Source organism: Oncorhynchus nerka, linkage group LG16 (assembly GCF_034236695.1).
Source record: "Oncorhynchus nerka isolate Pitt River linkage group LG16, Oner_Uvic_2.0, whole genome shotgun sequence".
Classification (NCBI taxonomy): domain Eukaryota; kingdom Metazoa; phylum Chordata; class Actinopteri; order Salmoniformes; family Salmonidae; genus Oncorhynchus; species Oncorhynchus nerka.
The window spans coordinates 35,841,986-35,857,736 of NC_088411.1; the positions used below are offsets into that span (position 1 = coordinate 35,841,986).

Sequence of the window (15,751 nt, forward strand, 5' to 3'; positions counted from 1 at the left end):
GACAGACTCAAAAAAAGTCTTGTCACGATATCAACATTTTACAAATGATATGATACCAGGCCAAGTATCACGATACCAAGTAGTATCACAATACCACGGTGGAAAGAAATCAGTGGCCTAGCATCCTGCTCGCCCCTTCCCCCGACACTTGTTCACGTTTTATAAACGTTCTCCAAAAACTTCTCACTGAAATGTACACTTCGACTCAATACAACACATTGAATTTAACGTCACACTGATCAGCGTATAATAGAATACTGCATAGAATGGCTGATTGCTCATATTTGCAAAGGCCTAGCTGTGATTTGGCTGGAGGAATGGGAGGAAGGAATAAACAGTACATCAGTGGAGGCTGCTGAAGGGCGGACGGCTCATAATAATGGCTGGAACGGCACAAATGGAATGGCATCAAACACCTAGAAACCATGTTTGATACCATTCCACTGATTCTGCTTCAGACATTACCACGAGCCCGTCCTCCCCAATTAAGGTCTGTGTTTGTGTGTGTCTGCCACCAACCTCCTGTGAGATATATGCATAATGATCTGCATGTCATTGTGTCAGTAAGGGGAGAACACTGCATGAAACCTTGTTTACTCTTCAGTTAACAGACACACACACTGTCTCTGTCTCCCTCACTCTCGTAAAAACACACAACACACACTGCTCGCAACTTTTAATATGTTAGGCACCAAACAGAATTTAAGGTGCACCAGAAAGAAATAGATTTTTGATATAGTTTAGGCTTCCATTAGGCCTATATGAATCCTACCTTTTGAAGCACATCTCATGAGTAGCAGACCCTTTTCCTTTCTTCCTGTGCCCATCAAATTTACCTAAACCTACCGTCAAGTTACAAGGTTGTTAGCTAGCTAGCTAACATGACTGAACAATGTTGTTTGTTATCAAACCAATGATTAGCGACCCAGGATTAGTTTAAAACGCCCCGCGACATGGTTTGTGAACTGATATAAAATGCATACAAATCCCAATAGAAAAAAAAGGCATATCTGGTAATATGGGTCACATTGAACCGTTTAGGCTAGAGACAAGACCTCTGGTAATATGGGTCACATTGAACCATTTAGGCTAGAGACAAGACCTCTGGTAATATGGGTCACATTGAACCATTTAGGCTAGAGACAAGACCTCTGGTAATATGGGTCACATTGAACCATTTAGGCTAGAGACAAGACCTCTGGTAATATGGGTCACATTGAACCGTTTAGGCTAGAGACAAGACCACTGGTAATATGGGTCACATTGAACCGTTTAGGCTAGAGACAAGACCTCTGGTAATATGGGTCACATTGAACCGTTTAGGCTAGAGACAAGACCTCTGGTAATATGGGTCACATTGAACCGTTTAGGCTAGAGACAAGACCTCTGGTAATATGGGTCACATTGAACCGTTTAGGCTAGAGACAAGACCTCTGGTAATATGGGTCACATTGAACCATTTAGGCTAGAGACAAGACCTCTGGTAATATGGGTCACATTGAACCGTTTAGGCTAGAGACAAGACCTTTGGTAATATGGGTCACATTGAACCATTTAGGCTAGAGACAAGACCTTTGGTAATATGGGTCACATTGAACCATTTAGGCTAGAGACAAGACCTCTGGTAATATGGGTCACATTGAACCGTTTAGACTAGAGACAAGACCTCTGGTAATATGGGTCACATTGAACCGCTTAGGATAGAGACAAGACCTCTGGTAATATGGGTCACATTGAACCATTTAGGCTAGAGACAAGACCTCTGGTAATATGGGTCACATTGAACCATTTAGGATAGAGACAAGACCTCTGGTAATATGGGTCACATTGAACCATTTAGGCTAGAGACAAGACCTCTGGTAATATGGGTCACATTGAACCGTTTAGGCTAGAGACAAGACCTCTGGTAATATGGGTCACATTGAACCGTTTAGGCTAGAGACAAGACCTCTGGTAATATGGGTCACATTGAACCGTTTAGGCTAGAGACAAGACCTCTGGTAATATGGGTCACATTGAACCGTTTAGGCTAGAGACAAGACCTCTGGTAATATGGGTCACATTGAACCATTTAGGCTAGAGACAAGACCTCTGGTAATATGGGTCACATTGAACCGTTTAGGCTAGAGACAAGACCTCTGGTAATATGGGTCACATTGAACCATTTAGGCTAGAGACAAGACCTCTGGTAATATGGGTCACATTGAACCATTTAGGCTAGAGACAAGACCTCTGGTAATATGAGTCACATTGAACCGTTTAGGCTAGAGACAAGACCTCTGGTAATATGGGTCACATTGAACCATTTAGGCTAGAGACAAGACCTCTGGTAATATGGGTCACAACACTGAACTTGCAAAGTCTACTCAGACTGGTCTGTGCTATTGGTTATAACAGGCGATAAAATGATACAATGTATCAACATTGCTCACTTTGCATGCTGCTCCAATGTAAGATCCCACCACAAACGGACCAAGCAGCGTGGTCAGGCGGAGAGGACAAAACGGAACCCCCCCAAAAAATTTTTTTTAGGGGGGGCAGATGACGTGGGCGTCGGTGCTGAGGGGTGAGTCTGAGACCGAGGAGGAATTCTTGGACCGTTTGAGTGAGGAGTGGATGGCAGTGGAGGGACGAAAGAGTTTGGAGGGGTTGGAGTCTGGAGCAAGACAGTCGCTTTGAGGAGCGTGTGACCCTTCAGGCACCATGCTTTGCGGTGACACGGACTGTGTCTCCGGTAGGCATCCACAGCCTGGTGCGCTCTGTGCCAGCTCCCCGCATTTGCCGTGCTAAAGTGGGCATTCAGCCAGGACGGATTGTGCCGGCTCAGCGCTCCTGGTCCAGAGCCTTCAGCGACGGTGGGCGGTCCAGAGCCCCCCGCGAGGGTTCCCAGTCCGGAGCCTCTGGCGACGATCTACGGTCCGGAGCCTCCGGCGACGATCTACGGTCCGGAGTCCCCGGCGACGATCCACGGTCCGGAGCCTCCGGCGACAATCCACGGTCCGGTTCCACAGAAGTGGAGGGATCAGCAAGCAGAGCGGGGTCTACATCCTGAACCGGAGCCGCCACCGAGGCTAGATGCCCACCCGGACCCTCCCCCATGGAGTCAGGTTTTGCCGGAGTCCGCACCTTTGGGGGGGGTACTGTCACACCCTGACCTTAGAGAGCCTTTTTATTTCTCTATTTGGTTAGGTCGGGGCGTGATTTGGGTGGGCATTCTAGATTTTCTATTTCTTTGTTGGCACCACAAACACCGACCTATGGGTATGGTTCCCAATCAGAGGCAGCTGTCATTCGTTGTCTCTGATTGGGGATCATAATTAGGCAGCCCTTTTTCCCACCTTAGATTGTGAGATCTTGTTTTAGCATAGTTGCCGTCTAGCCCTGCAGAACTTTACATTCGGTTTTGTATTTTGTTGTTTTGTCGGAGTTCAGTATTAAAAATCATGAACACTTTCCACGCTGCGCTTTGGTCTCATTCATCTAACGACGGACGTAACACACGCGTACAAATCTAACAACAGAAGACTCATCAGGGTCTGGGTCTGTATCCCGGCTCGCCATCATGGCTAAATTATATTTTTAAAAACTGACAGAAGAATAGACGGGCGTGAAGAGAGGATGGAGAGAAGCAGGTAAGTGAGAACTGGTAGGGGATGTGAAGAGCGGATGGAGAGAAGCAGGTGAGTGAGGGCTGGTAGGGGATGTGAAGAGAGGATGGAGAGAAGCAGGTGAGTGAGGGCTGGTAGGGGATGTGAAGAGCGGATGGAGAGAAGCAGGTGAGTGAGGGCTGGTAGGGGATGTGAAGAGCGAATGGAGAGAAGCAGGTGAGTGAGGGCTGGTAGGGGATGTGAAGAGCGAATGGAGAGAAGCAGGTGAGTGAAGGCTGGTAGGGGATGTGAAGAGCGGATGGAGAGAAGCAGGTGAGTGAGGGCTGGTAGGGGATGTGAAGAGCGAATGGAGAGAAGCAGGTGAGTGAGGGCTGGTAGGGGATGTGAAGAGCGAATGGAGAGAAGCAGGTGAGTGAGGGCTGGTAGGGGATGTGAAGAGCGAATGGAGAGAAGCAGGTGAGTGAAGGCTGGTAGGGGATGTGAAGAGCGGATGGAGAGAAGCAGGTGAGTGAGGGCTGGTAGGGGATGTGAAGAGCGAATGGAGAGAAGCAGGTGAGTGAGGGCTGGTAGGGGATGTGAAGAGCGAATGGAGAGAAGCAGGTGAGTGAAGGCTGGTAGGGGATGTGAAGAGCGGATGGAGAGAAGCAGGTGAGTGAGGGCTGGTAGGGGATGTGAAGAGCGAATGGAGAGAAGCAGGTGAGTGAGGGCTGGTAGGGGATGTGAAGAGCGAATGGAGAGAAGCAGGTGAGTGAGGGCTGGTAGGGGATGTGAAGAGCGAATGGAGAGAAGCAGGTGAGTGAGGGCTGGTAGGGGATGTGAAGAGCGAATGGAGAGAAGCAGGTGAGTGAAGGCTGGTAGAGGATGAGGCTGATTGATTATAGCTGCCACACGTGATTATGCACATGAAAGTGAAGTGGATATTATTGGACATGCGCATACAAGACACTAGTGGCTGTTGCTTAAATTCAACTGAATGCATAAACAAAACTTCATAAACATTTTATAACAGACGCCAGTATGTTCTTTAGATCGGTAAGGATGAAAAAGTCGGTAGTATCATATGAAACGGTACTACGGTATTCTGAAATATTGGTATCATAAGTATCATGACGTTTTAGTACCGTGATATTAATGTTGTACCGGTATACCATGCAACATTACTCAAAAACACTTCAACACTATTAACACAGGTTGTACAGATGGGGCATTGTGGCTAGAACTAGAGAGAGAAGTCCAGATGCAAAGCTGCTTGACTTATTGTGATGTTAGGGCTTCATTGACTACACGTTTCAACTATATTTTAGCCTAACTAGTTCCATCGTACCGTCCTTCCATTCTCGGGTGGCAGGGTTGATGATGCCAAACAGCTCGTCACAGGTGACAGCCTTGGGGTCCAGATCCACGATCACCGGCTTCCTCTTCATGGTCTGATAGGTCTTATTCAACGAGCGCATCACCTGGAGACACAACACAATAGTTTGGCTTCTAACCAAACAGAACATTTGGCTCTATCCAAAATGGCACCCTATTCCCTTTTTAGTGCATTAATTTTGACCAGGGCCCATAGGGTGGCATTTGAAATGCAGACTCTTCCCAGACAACTGGAGTCAGAAAAGCACAAGAGATGTTAGAGGGATGAGGATTTATGGTACCTTGGACTTGCCGGTGCCGGCATTGCCGATGATGAAGACGGAGTGTCGGACAGCCAGCAGCTCTTCCAGCTGAACCACCTTCAGAATAAAACTGTCCTCCGCCTGCAGATTCAGGTCCAGCACTGACTTCTTCACGACCTGAGATGCACACCCACACAACAAATACCTCAGTTACAGACGTAAAATGTTCATTTGAGGCAGTTCGCTACAGCAAGGAAAATAATCCTGAAGCATCAGGAAATTGGAATTATTATGTGGATTATAATGAATGGACATTTTGTTTATTGAGGCTGATACATTTTTCGTAAGGGAAAATCAAGTCTGAAATTTCTATGTAGAAATTACAAATTTCAGAAGCCTTTTTAAACCACAAATACACTACAAGTTTTACATTTCCTGCATTGCATAAAAGTTCTCCTGCAACAGGGTGATCAATTACGATCCTACATCTGTAGCATCAGAAACTACTTTTTTAACAAAGACAACCGTTTTTTACTTCAGATGATAGACAGATACAGTGTAAACACAGGTGTACATTTATTTGAGTGCTCATGTTACTTCTGCCCTTCCCACCTCTGTCCTGTGTTCTGTCTAGTTAAGGAGAGGCAAGTGTGTGTATGTGTGTGTGTTTGTGCGTGTCCGACCTTCTCAAAGTCCAGGTTTCTCTTCCTGGGGACATCCAAAGCAGGGAACAGGTCTCCAATCAGTCCCAGGAACACAGGTGAGTCGTCCATCACGATCTTGGGGACGTTGAAGTCTCTTAGAGCTCTCATCAGGACCTGGTCCTCCGGGCGACCCGGGTCTCCTCTCTTCAAAGAGCCAGCCACCACCAACACAGACTTAATGGCACGAAGACCCCAGTCATAGTGGTCCTGTACACACAAACACAACACAAAGGAAACTATATGAAGATGTTTTAAAGAGATGGTGAGAATGTAAAATCTCTGTGGATGTGAGCAGACAGCAAGTCTGGGTGAATAGGGTGAGAGTGACAGTGTATTAAAGCAGCGAGGTAGCTACTGTACCTGTTTGGAAAGCAGCTCTTTGCAGAGGGTGTAGAGGGTGATGAACTTCCTGGCCAGCACTCTGGCATCAATGAAGCCTTCAGCCACCAACATGATCTCACAGATTAACTCAAAGTCCGGCACCACCATGGCGCATGGCCTACAGGAGAGAGACACTCAGGTATGAAGACAAGTAAGGGAAAGAGAGAAAGAGACGGTGACAGAGAGAAACAGTCTGCAAAAAAAGAGGGAGAAAGAAGATAAAGAGATGGTGCGGCTGACAGATGGAGAGAGTTTGCGAGATAGACAGGCAGAGAGAAAGATCCACTATGTGTATGGTACCTGAACAGAGCCTTGAGGTTCTCCGGTAGCTCTGCACGGCCGGCGTATCCCGGGTTCATGGTGATGAAGGCTCCCACAGTGGGGATCAGCTTGATGGTCTCACCCAGGAAGTTAAAGATGATCTTCTTATCTCTGATAGCGTCCTGAACAGACTTCACCTGGGCGGGGAATAGGGTCAGTGTCACCATGAGAGAGAAAGAGAGAGAGAGATAGAGGAGGGAGTGAGATGGGGGAAAGAAAGAGAGGGGGGGAGAGATCACGATCAAGGTTTGTGGTGTAGAAATAGAGGCATAACTTACCTGTACAGCGATGACAGACAACACCTCCACAGAGATTCGGTTGAACTCGTCAAAGCAGCCCCAGGCCCCAGTCTGAGCCAGACCCTTATAGATGTCTCCACAAGACTGGAAAGACAGGACAACATGAGGCCCAATCAGAAACCACAGCAGAATCTATTGTATGCTTGAATAAGATGACATTTTTTGGCAATATAAGAAGTCTGAGCAACAGATTCACCTTGTAATCCATCTGCTCAGAGCAGTTGAATACATAGACCATGATGCCGAGGGCTCGGCCCAAATCCTTGGTGGTCTCGGTCTTCCCGGTACCGGCAGGACCGGCCGGAGCCCCGCCCATGATGAGATGGAGAGACTGGGTCAGAGTGATGTAACACCTGGGGGAGAGACAGAAACTCTTTACATGATCGCTCACACAACAGAACTGAACAGAACGGAGTGAGACATTATGTCAGTTTGTCATTTTTGGGACAAAATTAGTATTGAAGTGGTAACATCCTGTCAAGATCAAATGTGAAAATATATATTTTGATGGATTAGATAGAATTCATATGAGCTGAGCTGTGATTGGTCTGTGCACCTGTCAGTCAGAGGGGTGATGACCAATCGTGGGGTGTTTCCCAGATACTCGTAGGAGTATCTGAACAGGGCATCACAGATGTTGGCGAAGCAGTGCTTGTTATTGTCGTCCCAGCGATGCCTCAGCTGAGACTGCCACATGAACGCCCCGACGTTATCAATCTGGAACAAAAAGACAGAGACAGAGCATATAGTCAAAACACTAGAGACCCTCGTAAAAACACCAGAGACCCTAGTCAAAACCACAGAGACCCTAGTCAAAACACCAGAGACCCTAGTCAAAACACCAGAGACCCTAGTCAAAACACCAGAGACCCTAGTCAAAACACCAGAGACCCTGGTCAAAACAATGAGTGGTGAACAAGTTGAGCCCCTCCCCTCATCATAAGAAGCAACTCGCCCGCCCTCTGGTCATTCTCGAGCATGCCGAACTTCCTCACACTCTTGCAAGTAGGGGAATGCGGTGAGATATCTCACTCATAATATCAGAGAACCAGGGTTACGCAAATAATCTTAAATTATCTTTCAATTATTTGTTTCGATATCTCACGTGGGATATGGCCAACTTCCATATCGCAAACGTGCTCTCTTTCCGAAGCCAGATAGTCTCATCGTATCAACCCTCAGAGGCCCCGACACTGAGAACACTACGCACCAAAGAACGCGCAGTGAAGTCTAGCCAGTAGAACCTCATAAAAGTATGAGGGGATGCCCAAAAAGCCACATTGCAAATCTCCTGCAAGGAGATGCCCTTGAACAGTGCTCTAGATGTAGCTATACCTCTGGTTCAGTGGGCCCCCAGGCCTTTCGGAAGCTGTAACCCCTTGCTATTATAGGCCAATCTAATAGCTTCCACAATCCAATGTGATAACCGTTGACGAGTGAGGGGCCTTCCCTTGCAGGGAGGCACCCAGGACACAAAGAGTTGGATGTAAGTCACCACAGTCGTAGTGTCCGTTCTGATCAAGACGTGGCAATTCCGAAGGGAGTGTAGAAAGTGTCTCAGTGAAAGAAACACTGTCAGCAATTAGAGGTAATTTATGTGAGCAATGTGGAGTTCACACTCTGTTTATTGCATTCCCCTCGTGAACTGCGCCTCAGCCCGTGAGTGATGCATCTGTCGTCACCAATACCCCTAGCGGAGTGCCAGAAACGAAGATTGAGGCGCTCTTCCAGTGACTGAGATCCAAGAGACAATCTGACGATTGAGGTTACGCCGCGTACACAGATGTTGGGAAAACATGTTGTGCAAACACGTTGGGCAAACACCCAGCGTTTCTCATCCGTTCTCATCCTCAGTAGGCCAAGAGGTACTACTGAGATGGACGATGCCTTCCCCTAGTGCTTGAACTAGTGCCGGGGGGAGAGCCGTGGCACAAAGGGCACACTCAGGGGTTAGAGTCGATTCCTTCCGTCTTCCTTGAGAGCGAACGCATGAGAATGGGAAGGGTTCAAGGAGCAAGGCCAGTCCAGACCGGACCAAATCTGAACCAATCATAGATGTCTTTTTTTGGGTCGAATTAAGGCCACTACGGACTGGACCAAATCTGAACCAATCATAGACGTCTATGTTTCCCAAGTTTGAACAGCACAGTATAGTACAGCACAGTACAGTAGCAGGACTCAACATTAGGGCTTGTCCACTTGTCCAGGGCAAGTAAAATAGTCGGACAACCAGATTATAGATTTAATTTGTCCGAATGGACAAGTAAAAAAATCACAATATCAAACAGTTACTTAGATCCGAATAGGATCAGGCAGCGGTGTTGCTACAGCGCACAGCAGGGCATGGTTGACATTCTGAGTGAATTGCCTGTATTCCTATTTGCTATAGCCTATTTCAATAAATATGCTATATTTACACAAAACAAGAGAACAATGTAGACAGAGCTAAGAGTCTCACCAAAGCAGCGCAAAATATCTGATCAGAAAATACCTTGTGTTTTTTTCTCTCTCCCAAATGATCTGGGCCAATATCCAAAGTCTATTTTTATATCACGGAAACTCTTATTGTTGCATAAGCCCAAATGTTACATTTTCTCTACACTTGATATGAAAATGACTTGGCCTGTTAAGCCACTGTTTCAGTTTAATGCATGCTACATTTCTTCTGCCGTGCTATTTCATGATCAAACAATTAATGAATCTAACAGAGTTCTCGGCTAGCTCAGAAACTTTTAAGTTGTTTTTGAACCCCAGAACATGGGAGGCCTAAGGTAATAATGAGAGATAGAAGAAACATTAGCAAAATATAAAAATCTGAATTTGAACAAACCTTACAGTTGAGCAAAGCATCCTTCCTTGCCATTGAGAACCAAACTACCAAAAGCCTAATCCTACTAACTGAAATAGCATAAAAGCATTAAGACAAATTAAAGTTATGAAGAGTATTTTCCAAACTATTCTAATAAGGTGTTTAATGTCCTAAAGTTGCAGCTTTTAGATGGGAATCATTATGAAAGCCGTGGTGTCAATGCTATTCGCATTCACAGATTTATGTTGAATTATAAATATTTTAGGCCATAGTGATATTGATTAAACAATGGATGGAAAAATCTAATGAAGAGTCAAAAGAAAACTTAGGCTACAGCTGAGGAAAGCTTATGAAATAACTGCGTAGTTGGCCTAGGCCTATTGCCATATTATTCTAGCAATGTGCAACCTACCTACAACAAATATAGTAGCCTAGGCCTAATAAGAGTGTTAATTGCTAAATTGGAATTATTTCGACACCTATTATTATTTCGACGGCCTATTTATTGCGTTACCTCCTTCCTTCATTTGCACACACTGTATACTGATTTTCTATTGTGTTATTGACTGTACGTTTGTTTATCCCTGTGTAACTCTGTGTTTTTGTCGCACTGCTTCTCTTTATCTTAGCCAGGTCGCAGTTGTAAATGAAAACGTGTTCTCAACTGGCCTACCTGGTTAAATAAAGGTGAAATTTTAAAAAATGTAAAAGAGAAGAGGAAAAAAATGCAAATTAATTTATAATTATGCAGTTCTGAGGACAGCAGAGTTGCTCTGCAGCCCATGATGATGGGCTCTTTGACTGTGTCTATCACGACACAAGGCAAGACCCAGATGCAGACACAGGAGGCAGATGGTTGGAGTCTTACAATGTTTATTCATCCAAAAGGAGTAGGCAAGAGAATGGTTGTGGACAGGCAAAAGGTCAAAACCAGATCAGAGTCTAGGCAGGCAGAATGGTCAGGCAGGAGGTACAGAGTGGCAGACAGGCTCGTGTTCAAGGTAGGCAGAATGGTCAAGCAGGCGGATACAGAGTCCAGAAACAGGCAAGTGTCAAAACCGGGAGGACTAGAAAAAGGAGAATAGCATAAACCAGGAGAACGGGCACGAACTGGCACAGAGAGAGAGGAAACACAGGGATAAATACACGGGGGAAAATCAGCAACACCTGGAGGGGGTGGAGACAATCACAAGGACAGGTGAAACAGATCAGGGCGTGACAGTGTCACTTTTTCCATCTGCGCCTAGGCTAAATTATTTAAGTTTCCTCCTATGTACTTCATTCATTTTCAGTCATGCTTTTGGATGATGGTGTTAGACTTTTTTTTGGGGGGGGGGCAAGTGACTTCAGTAAAAAATCTGTCATACTTGTCCGAATGACAAGTGGCTAAAAAAGTTAATGTCAAGCCCTGAGTAGAGTGCAGTACTGTACCAGACAGTACAGTACAGTACATACGGTTTCCATCCAATTTGCGACAGATTTTCATGAGAATATTCTAAAATCCACATAAAAACAATACGCACATTTTCCCACCAGAGATGTGTTTCCATCAAATTGACTTGTTGCAGATGAAAGGCCATGCGTGATGACGTGGTGCACATAAAAATACCTTTACATTTTCTTGTAACGAAAAACAAAATACAAGTTAAATGGGTTTCCATCACATTTTCAACTCTACTGATGGTTTTCTCACAATAAATGTTACATAGTGAATGTGCCCACTCTGGTATTGGCACGTGCAGATACAGTCTGCTCGCTGTTGGCTAGAGCGCACGTATAGCCTACATGACGAGATTATTATGGACAAAAGAGAGAGATTATTTGTATTTGTCAAACGGCAGCCAAGCATCGATAATCATGCACTTTCACCACCCTGTGAAGTTCATCTAGTTTGGGGTTTGTCCCAATTACATTTGGCTTCCGCCACGCAAGCTGGGATAGCTGGAAGGAGTTGCTTGCCTGGGACTGTGCGAGAGGGGAGTGGACGCATGACTGGGGGTAATCGAACATTGCTTGCGAGTGTTCGAGACCCAGGCAGACAAAATCCAAGGTGTGCGTGTCTTTGCCTGATATGGTTGACCCTGCTCAGGCAGGGGCCTTGCTCGGTACTCCTTGGGTCGAGTTAGCAGGCTCCATGGCTCCAGAAAACACCTAATCCGAGAACAAAGTGAAACATAGCTAGCGTTCACCTCGTGGGTAAGTAGCCTAGCTAGTTAGCACAATGTTAGCCAAAGGAAGCTAACGCTTTGTTGGTCTTGCGACGAACAAAAGCATGGCTCTCTACCAATAAGCAGTGAAGCTAGGACGTCGATCTAGTCACTGCGGCACGGTAGTGGGTTGAGCTTAGTGAGAGAGAAAGCTATTAATTTTACCCTTCCAGGTAGAAAACTAGTCGGTAGCATAGCAAGCCTTGTGGCGAGCTAGCCAGGTTAGCTAAGCCTTGCAGCTAAGCTAGCCAAGCCATGTGACGCTAGCTACCAAAGGAGACAATGGTAAGAAAAAGCATAAAAGCAAATTCTTGCCTGAAGTGAAAACGTTCCTTTCGGCAAAGTCAGCCAACACAGAAGACGAAAGCTGAAAACATGTGCTCGGCATTGTAACCTCATGTCACATCTGTGAACAGTTTAACATGAAAATAGATCAAGTCGTGCTAAGGAGCACTTAGAGTAGTACTCTTCGTGAGGAAGAGAGGTGAGAAGACCAGAGGGCGGGCGAGTGACTCCTTACGATGAGGGGAGGGGCTCACCTTGTTCGCTACTTGACCTGTCTGTCTCTGACATACGTGTGTGATTGGTTCTTCGAGCTTCTGAGATTCTGGAGAATCCCACATTTGAGATATCGAAATGAATCATTTAAAAAACAACTCTAACCCTAGACCAGTTTTGTGTTGCTTGTTAGTTCAGTGGTTCCCGACAGAGAGAGGGTTAGGCTTACCTTGGTGCTGATGAGTTTGGAGACTACGTCTCGAGCGTGGACGTCGATAGTACAGATGGTCATGATCTTCTGACGGTCTCCTCTGGACAGCTCTCCAATCAGCAGCGTGATCAGAGTGTTCAGCTGGGTCACCTGTTTCTTGAAGTAGTCCTTGAGGGCGTTCTCATAGCCCTCCTCCAGCCTGGCGAATGCTATGCCCACCTCCGTGGTCCACCAGATTTGAGTGGTGGCCAGGGCAATCTGGAACACAACACAACACATGTTGAGATACGTACTCGCAACAAAATAAATTGTGATGATTTGAGTTATCTGCACACAAATCAAGATGGTGCTGCAGTGGATAGCAGCCATTTCATGGGCTCCTAATTTGTGTGTTTTTTTACACGGATCTTAAATGTTGTTGTACATGTCTTCTCCATCATTTCCTATGACCGAAAACAGCTTCTGGACATCAGAACAGCGATCACATTTGGATGACAAATTCTACTTCAACGTGTCGGCAGCTCTGGACGTTCTGCTTACTCTGGACCAGGCCCTAATCCCCGGGACTCGAAAAAGGAAGCAACGCCGCAAGAGAGGCAAACGCCATATTTAAGAGAGGCCACTCTCCATATTTTCAAGCATAGTGGTGGCTTCTTAATGTTATGGGTATGCTTCTACTCATTAAGGACTGGGTCGTTTTTCAGGATAAAAAAATACATGTAAAGGAGGTAAGCATAGGCAAAATCCTAGAGGAAAACCTGGTTCAGTCTGCTTTCAACTGGACACTGGGAGATGAATTCACCTTTCAGCGGGACAATAACATAAATCACAAGGGCAAATCTATACTGGAGTTGCTATACTGGAGTTGCAAGAAGACAGTGAATGTTCCTGAGTGGCGGAGTTACAGTTTTGACTTAAATCTACTTAAAAATCTATGGCAAGACTTGAAAATGGTTGTCTAGCAATGATCAACAACCAATTTGACAGACCTTGAAGAATTTAGAAAAGAATAATGGACAAATATTGCACAATCCAGGTGTGGAAAGCTCTTAGAGACTTACCCAGAAAAACTCACAGCTGTAATCACTGCCAAAGGTATTTCTACAAAGTATTAATTCAGGGGCATGAATAATTATGTACATGAGATATTTCTGTATTTTCAATACATTTGCGAACATTTCTAAAATTATGTTTAACCAAGAGATAGGTGAGAGTACATACCTGGGCTGGGTAGTCAAACAGCCACTGTTCTCTGGGTTTCTCCTCGTAGGCCTGGACCGCCTCTCCAAACTCCACTCTCAGAGTGGCACACATCCTCTCCAGCACACGGTTCAGCCACATCTCCACCTGCACACAAACACAGAAGGAACATCTAAAAATACTGCATAGCATTGACTGTAGTATACAGAGCCGTAATGTAAGATTTACACACGTAGTTATACAGTAGTATATGACTGTTTCCACACCTGTCCTGAGCAGTCACAGTCCTTGTCAAAGGTGACATACTCAATCTCTTCACTCCACATTCCCAGGGCCACCTTGATGGGCTTGCCACTCTCGTCCAGCTGGAACTTGAGGTTGGACAGGCTGTCAAACAGCTTGGACAAATGCTTGCTGACCTGCAGATGGGAATACAGGCAGTCACACACTGGAGATATAGGATAATATGTGGTCTGTTGCTGTGTTCTATAGATGTACTGGCTGCCTGGAAGCATACCTCCACAGGGTCATTTCCATTGGACAGGATGTCCAGCAGGTCAGCAGAGGAGACGAAGTAGAACCTGGGGAAGGCCAGACGCTTGGTCTCCAGGTACTCAGCCAGAGCCTTCTCACACATAGCCAGTCTGAGGGGCAACACACATGGAGATAACCATTATAGTCATTGATTGGCATGGTCAAACCAGGGCAACATTGAAATCTTATATAATAATATTTGTTCTAAGCCATTGTTTTACCCTGTCTCCAAACCCTCCAGTTTCTCCAGAAGCCCTTTCTTATTGGTGGACTCCACCACGTTTGTAACCTTCGTTGCCTCAGCCATGATTTCCTTGAAGTCCATGTCGATGCCATCAAATCGTTTGGAGTCTTCGGGCAGTTGGCAGCGGATGTCCTCAGAGCCAATGAAGATGCTCTCCAGATGGGTCCAGGTGCGCTGCACAGTGAACCAGATGGAGATGACGGAGTCTGCAGTGGACAGCCTATGCTGCCAGCCAGACACCTCCTCCAGGAAGTGAGCGATGTACTTGGAGGTCATCAGAGTCTGCAGCTGTACCTGAGGTCACCAAAGAAGAAGAACAGGGGTTAGTCACTGATGTCATACATCTCCATAGTCATCAGGAAGTACATCTGCACAGGGAGCCAAATGATGGAGATTCCAGTGAATGGAACTCAATGGACAGATCGCAAATGACACTCTATAGTGCACTACTGGCACTGCATGAAATGGGTGTGATGACTGCCTATCTAATCCTGTTTGATGTGGTTGTGTGTTGTGTGTCGTGTACCTGGTTGTCCTCCAGAGTCTCCACCAGCTCCTCGTTGGGTTTGAGCAGCATGGTGCCTGTCCGGCCATGAGGCTCGTGTTCAAACACCATGGAGCTCCACGTGCTGTCCAGCTCGGCCAGAGTCTGAGGGGAAGGAAGGAGACCACATGGCAGGGGTTAGTAGGTTGAGAGAGACTAAAAGGCCTGTTCACTATAATCACTAACCTATAATCACTAGCCTAACCACTATAGTTTCTATATGTGTCCTCACCTTCTCCATGCCAGACTCCTTGACGGCCTTATCCACGATGCTGCGCACCTCGTCCTCAAACTGGTGCAGGTTGAGTTTCAGCAGGTCCTCAAAGGTGGTCTTCTCAGACATATCAAACTTCACCTTAGGGGTGGACATGGATTACAGGTTCAGTAAAAGCTTTATAACCTAGCTCTTAGCTATATGATAGCTATATCAGCTCTTTATGACACATCATCAGTCCTGAATGTAATAAGGAAATGGAGAGAAGTATTTTCCAATGTCATTGGATGCATCCCTAATGGCATCCTACTTCCTATATAGTCCTATAAAGGGGAAAGGGTGCCATTTGGGACACGGCCATTGG

The 15,751-nt window shown here is 45.9% G+C and overlaps 1 protein-coding gene across 1 annotated transcript in view; it reads right to left on the minus strand.

Annotated features, from left to right (window-relative positions):
- LOC115144436 (dynein axonemal heavy chain 17) overlaps positions 1-15,751 on the minus strand; it is an 89,178-nt gene that overhangs the window by 57,365 nt on the left and 16,062 nt on the right. The window contains exons 26-40 of the mRNA XM_065002321.1: positions 15,406-15,522; positions 15,156-15,278; positions 14,607-14,923; positions 14,369-14,495; positions 14,118-14,270; positions 13,873-13,998; positions 12,670-12,909; positions 7,483-7,643; positions 7,123-7,279; positions 6,906-7,010; positions 6,607-6,764; positions 6,286-6,424; positions 5,905-6,132; positions 5,261-5,398; positions 4,933-5,065 (exon numbers count right to left, since the gene is read on the minus strand). Of these exons, the coding sequence (XP_064858393.1) occupies positions 4,933-5,065; positions 5,261-5,398; positions 5,905-6,132; positions 6,286-6,424; positions 6,607-6,764; positions 6,906-7,010; positions 7,123-7,279; positions 7,483-7,643; positions 12,670-12,909; positions 13,873-13,998; positions 14,118-14,270; positions 14,369-14,495; positions 14,607-14,923; positions 15,156-15,278; positions 15,406-15,522 (2,422 nt within the window). The remainder of the gene's footprint in view (positions 1-4,932; positions 5,066-5,260; positions 5,399-5,904; positions 6,133-6,285; positions 6,425-6,606; positions 6,765-6,905; positions 7,011-7,122; positions 7,280-7,482; positions 7,644-12,669; positions 12,910-13,872; positions 13,999-14,117; positions 14,271-14,368; positions 14,496-14,606; positions 14,924-15,155; positions 15,279-15,405; positions 15,523-15,751) is intronic.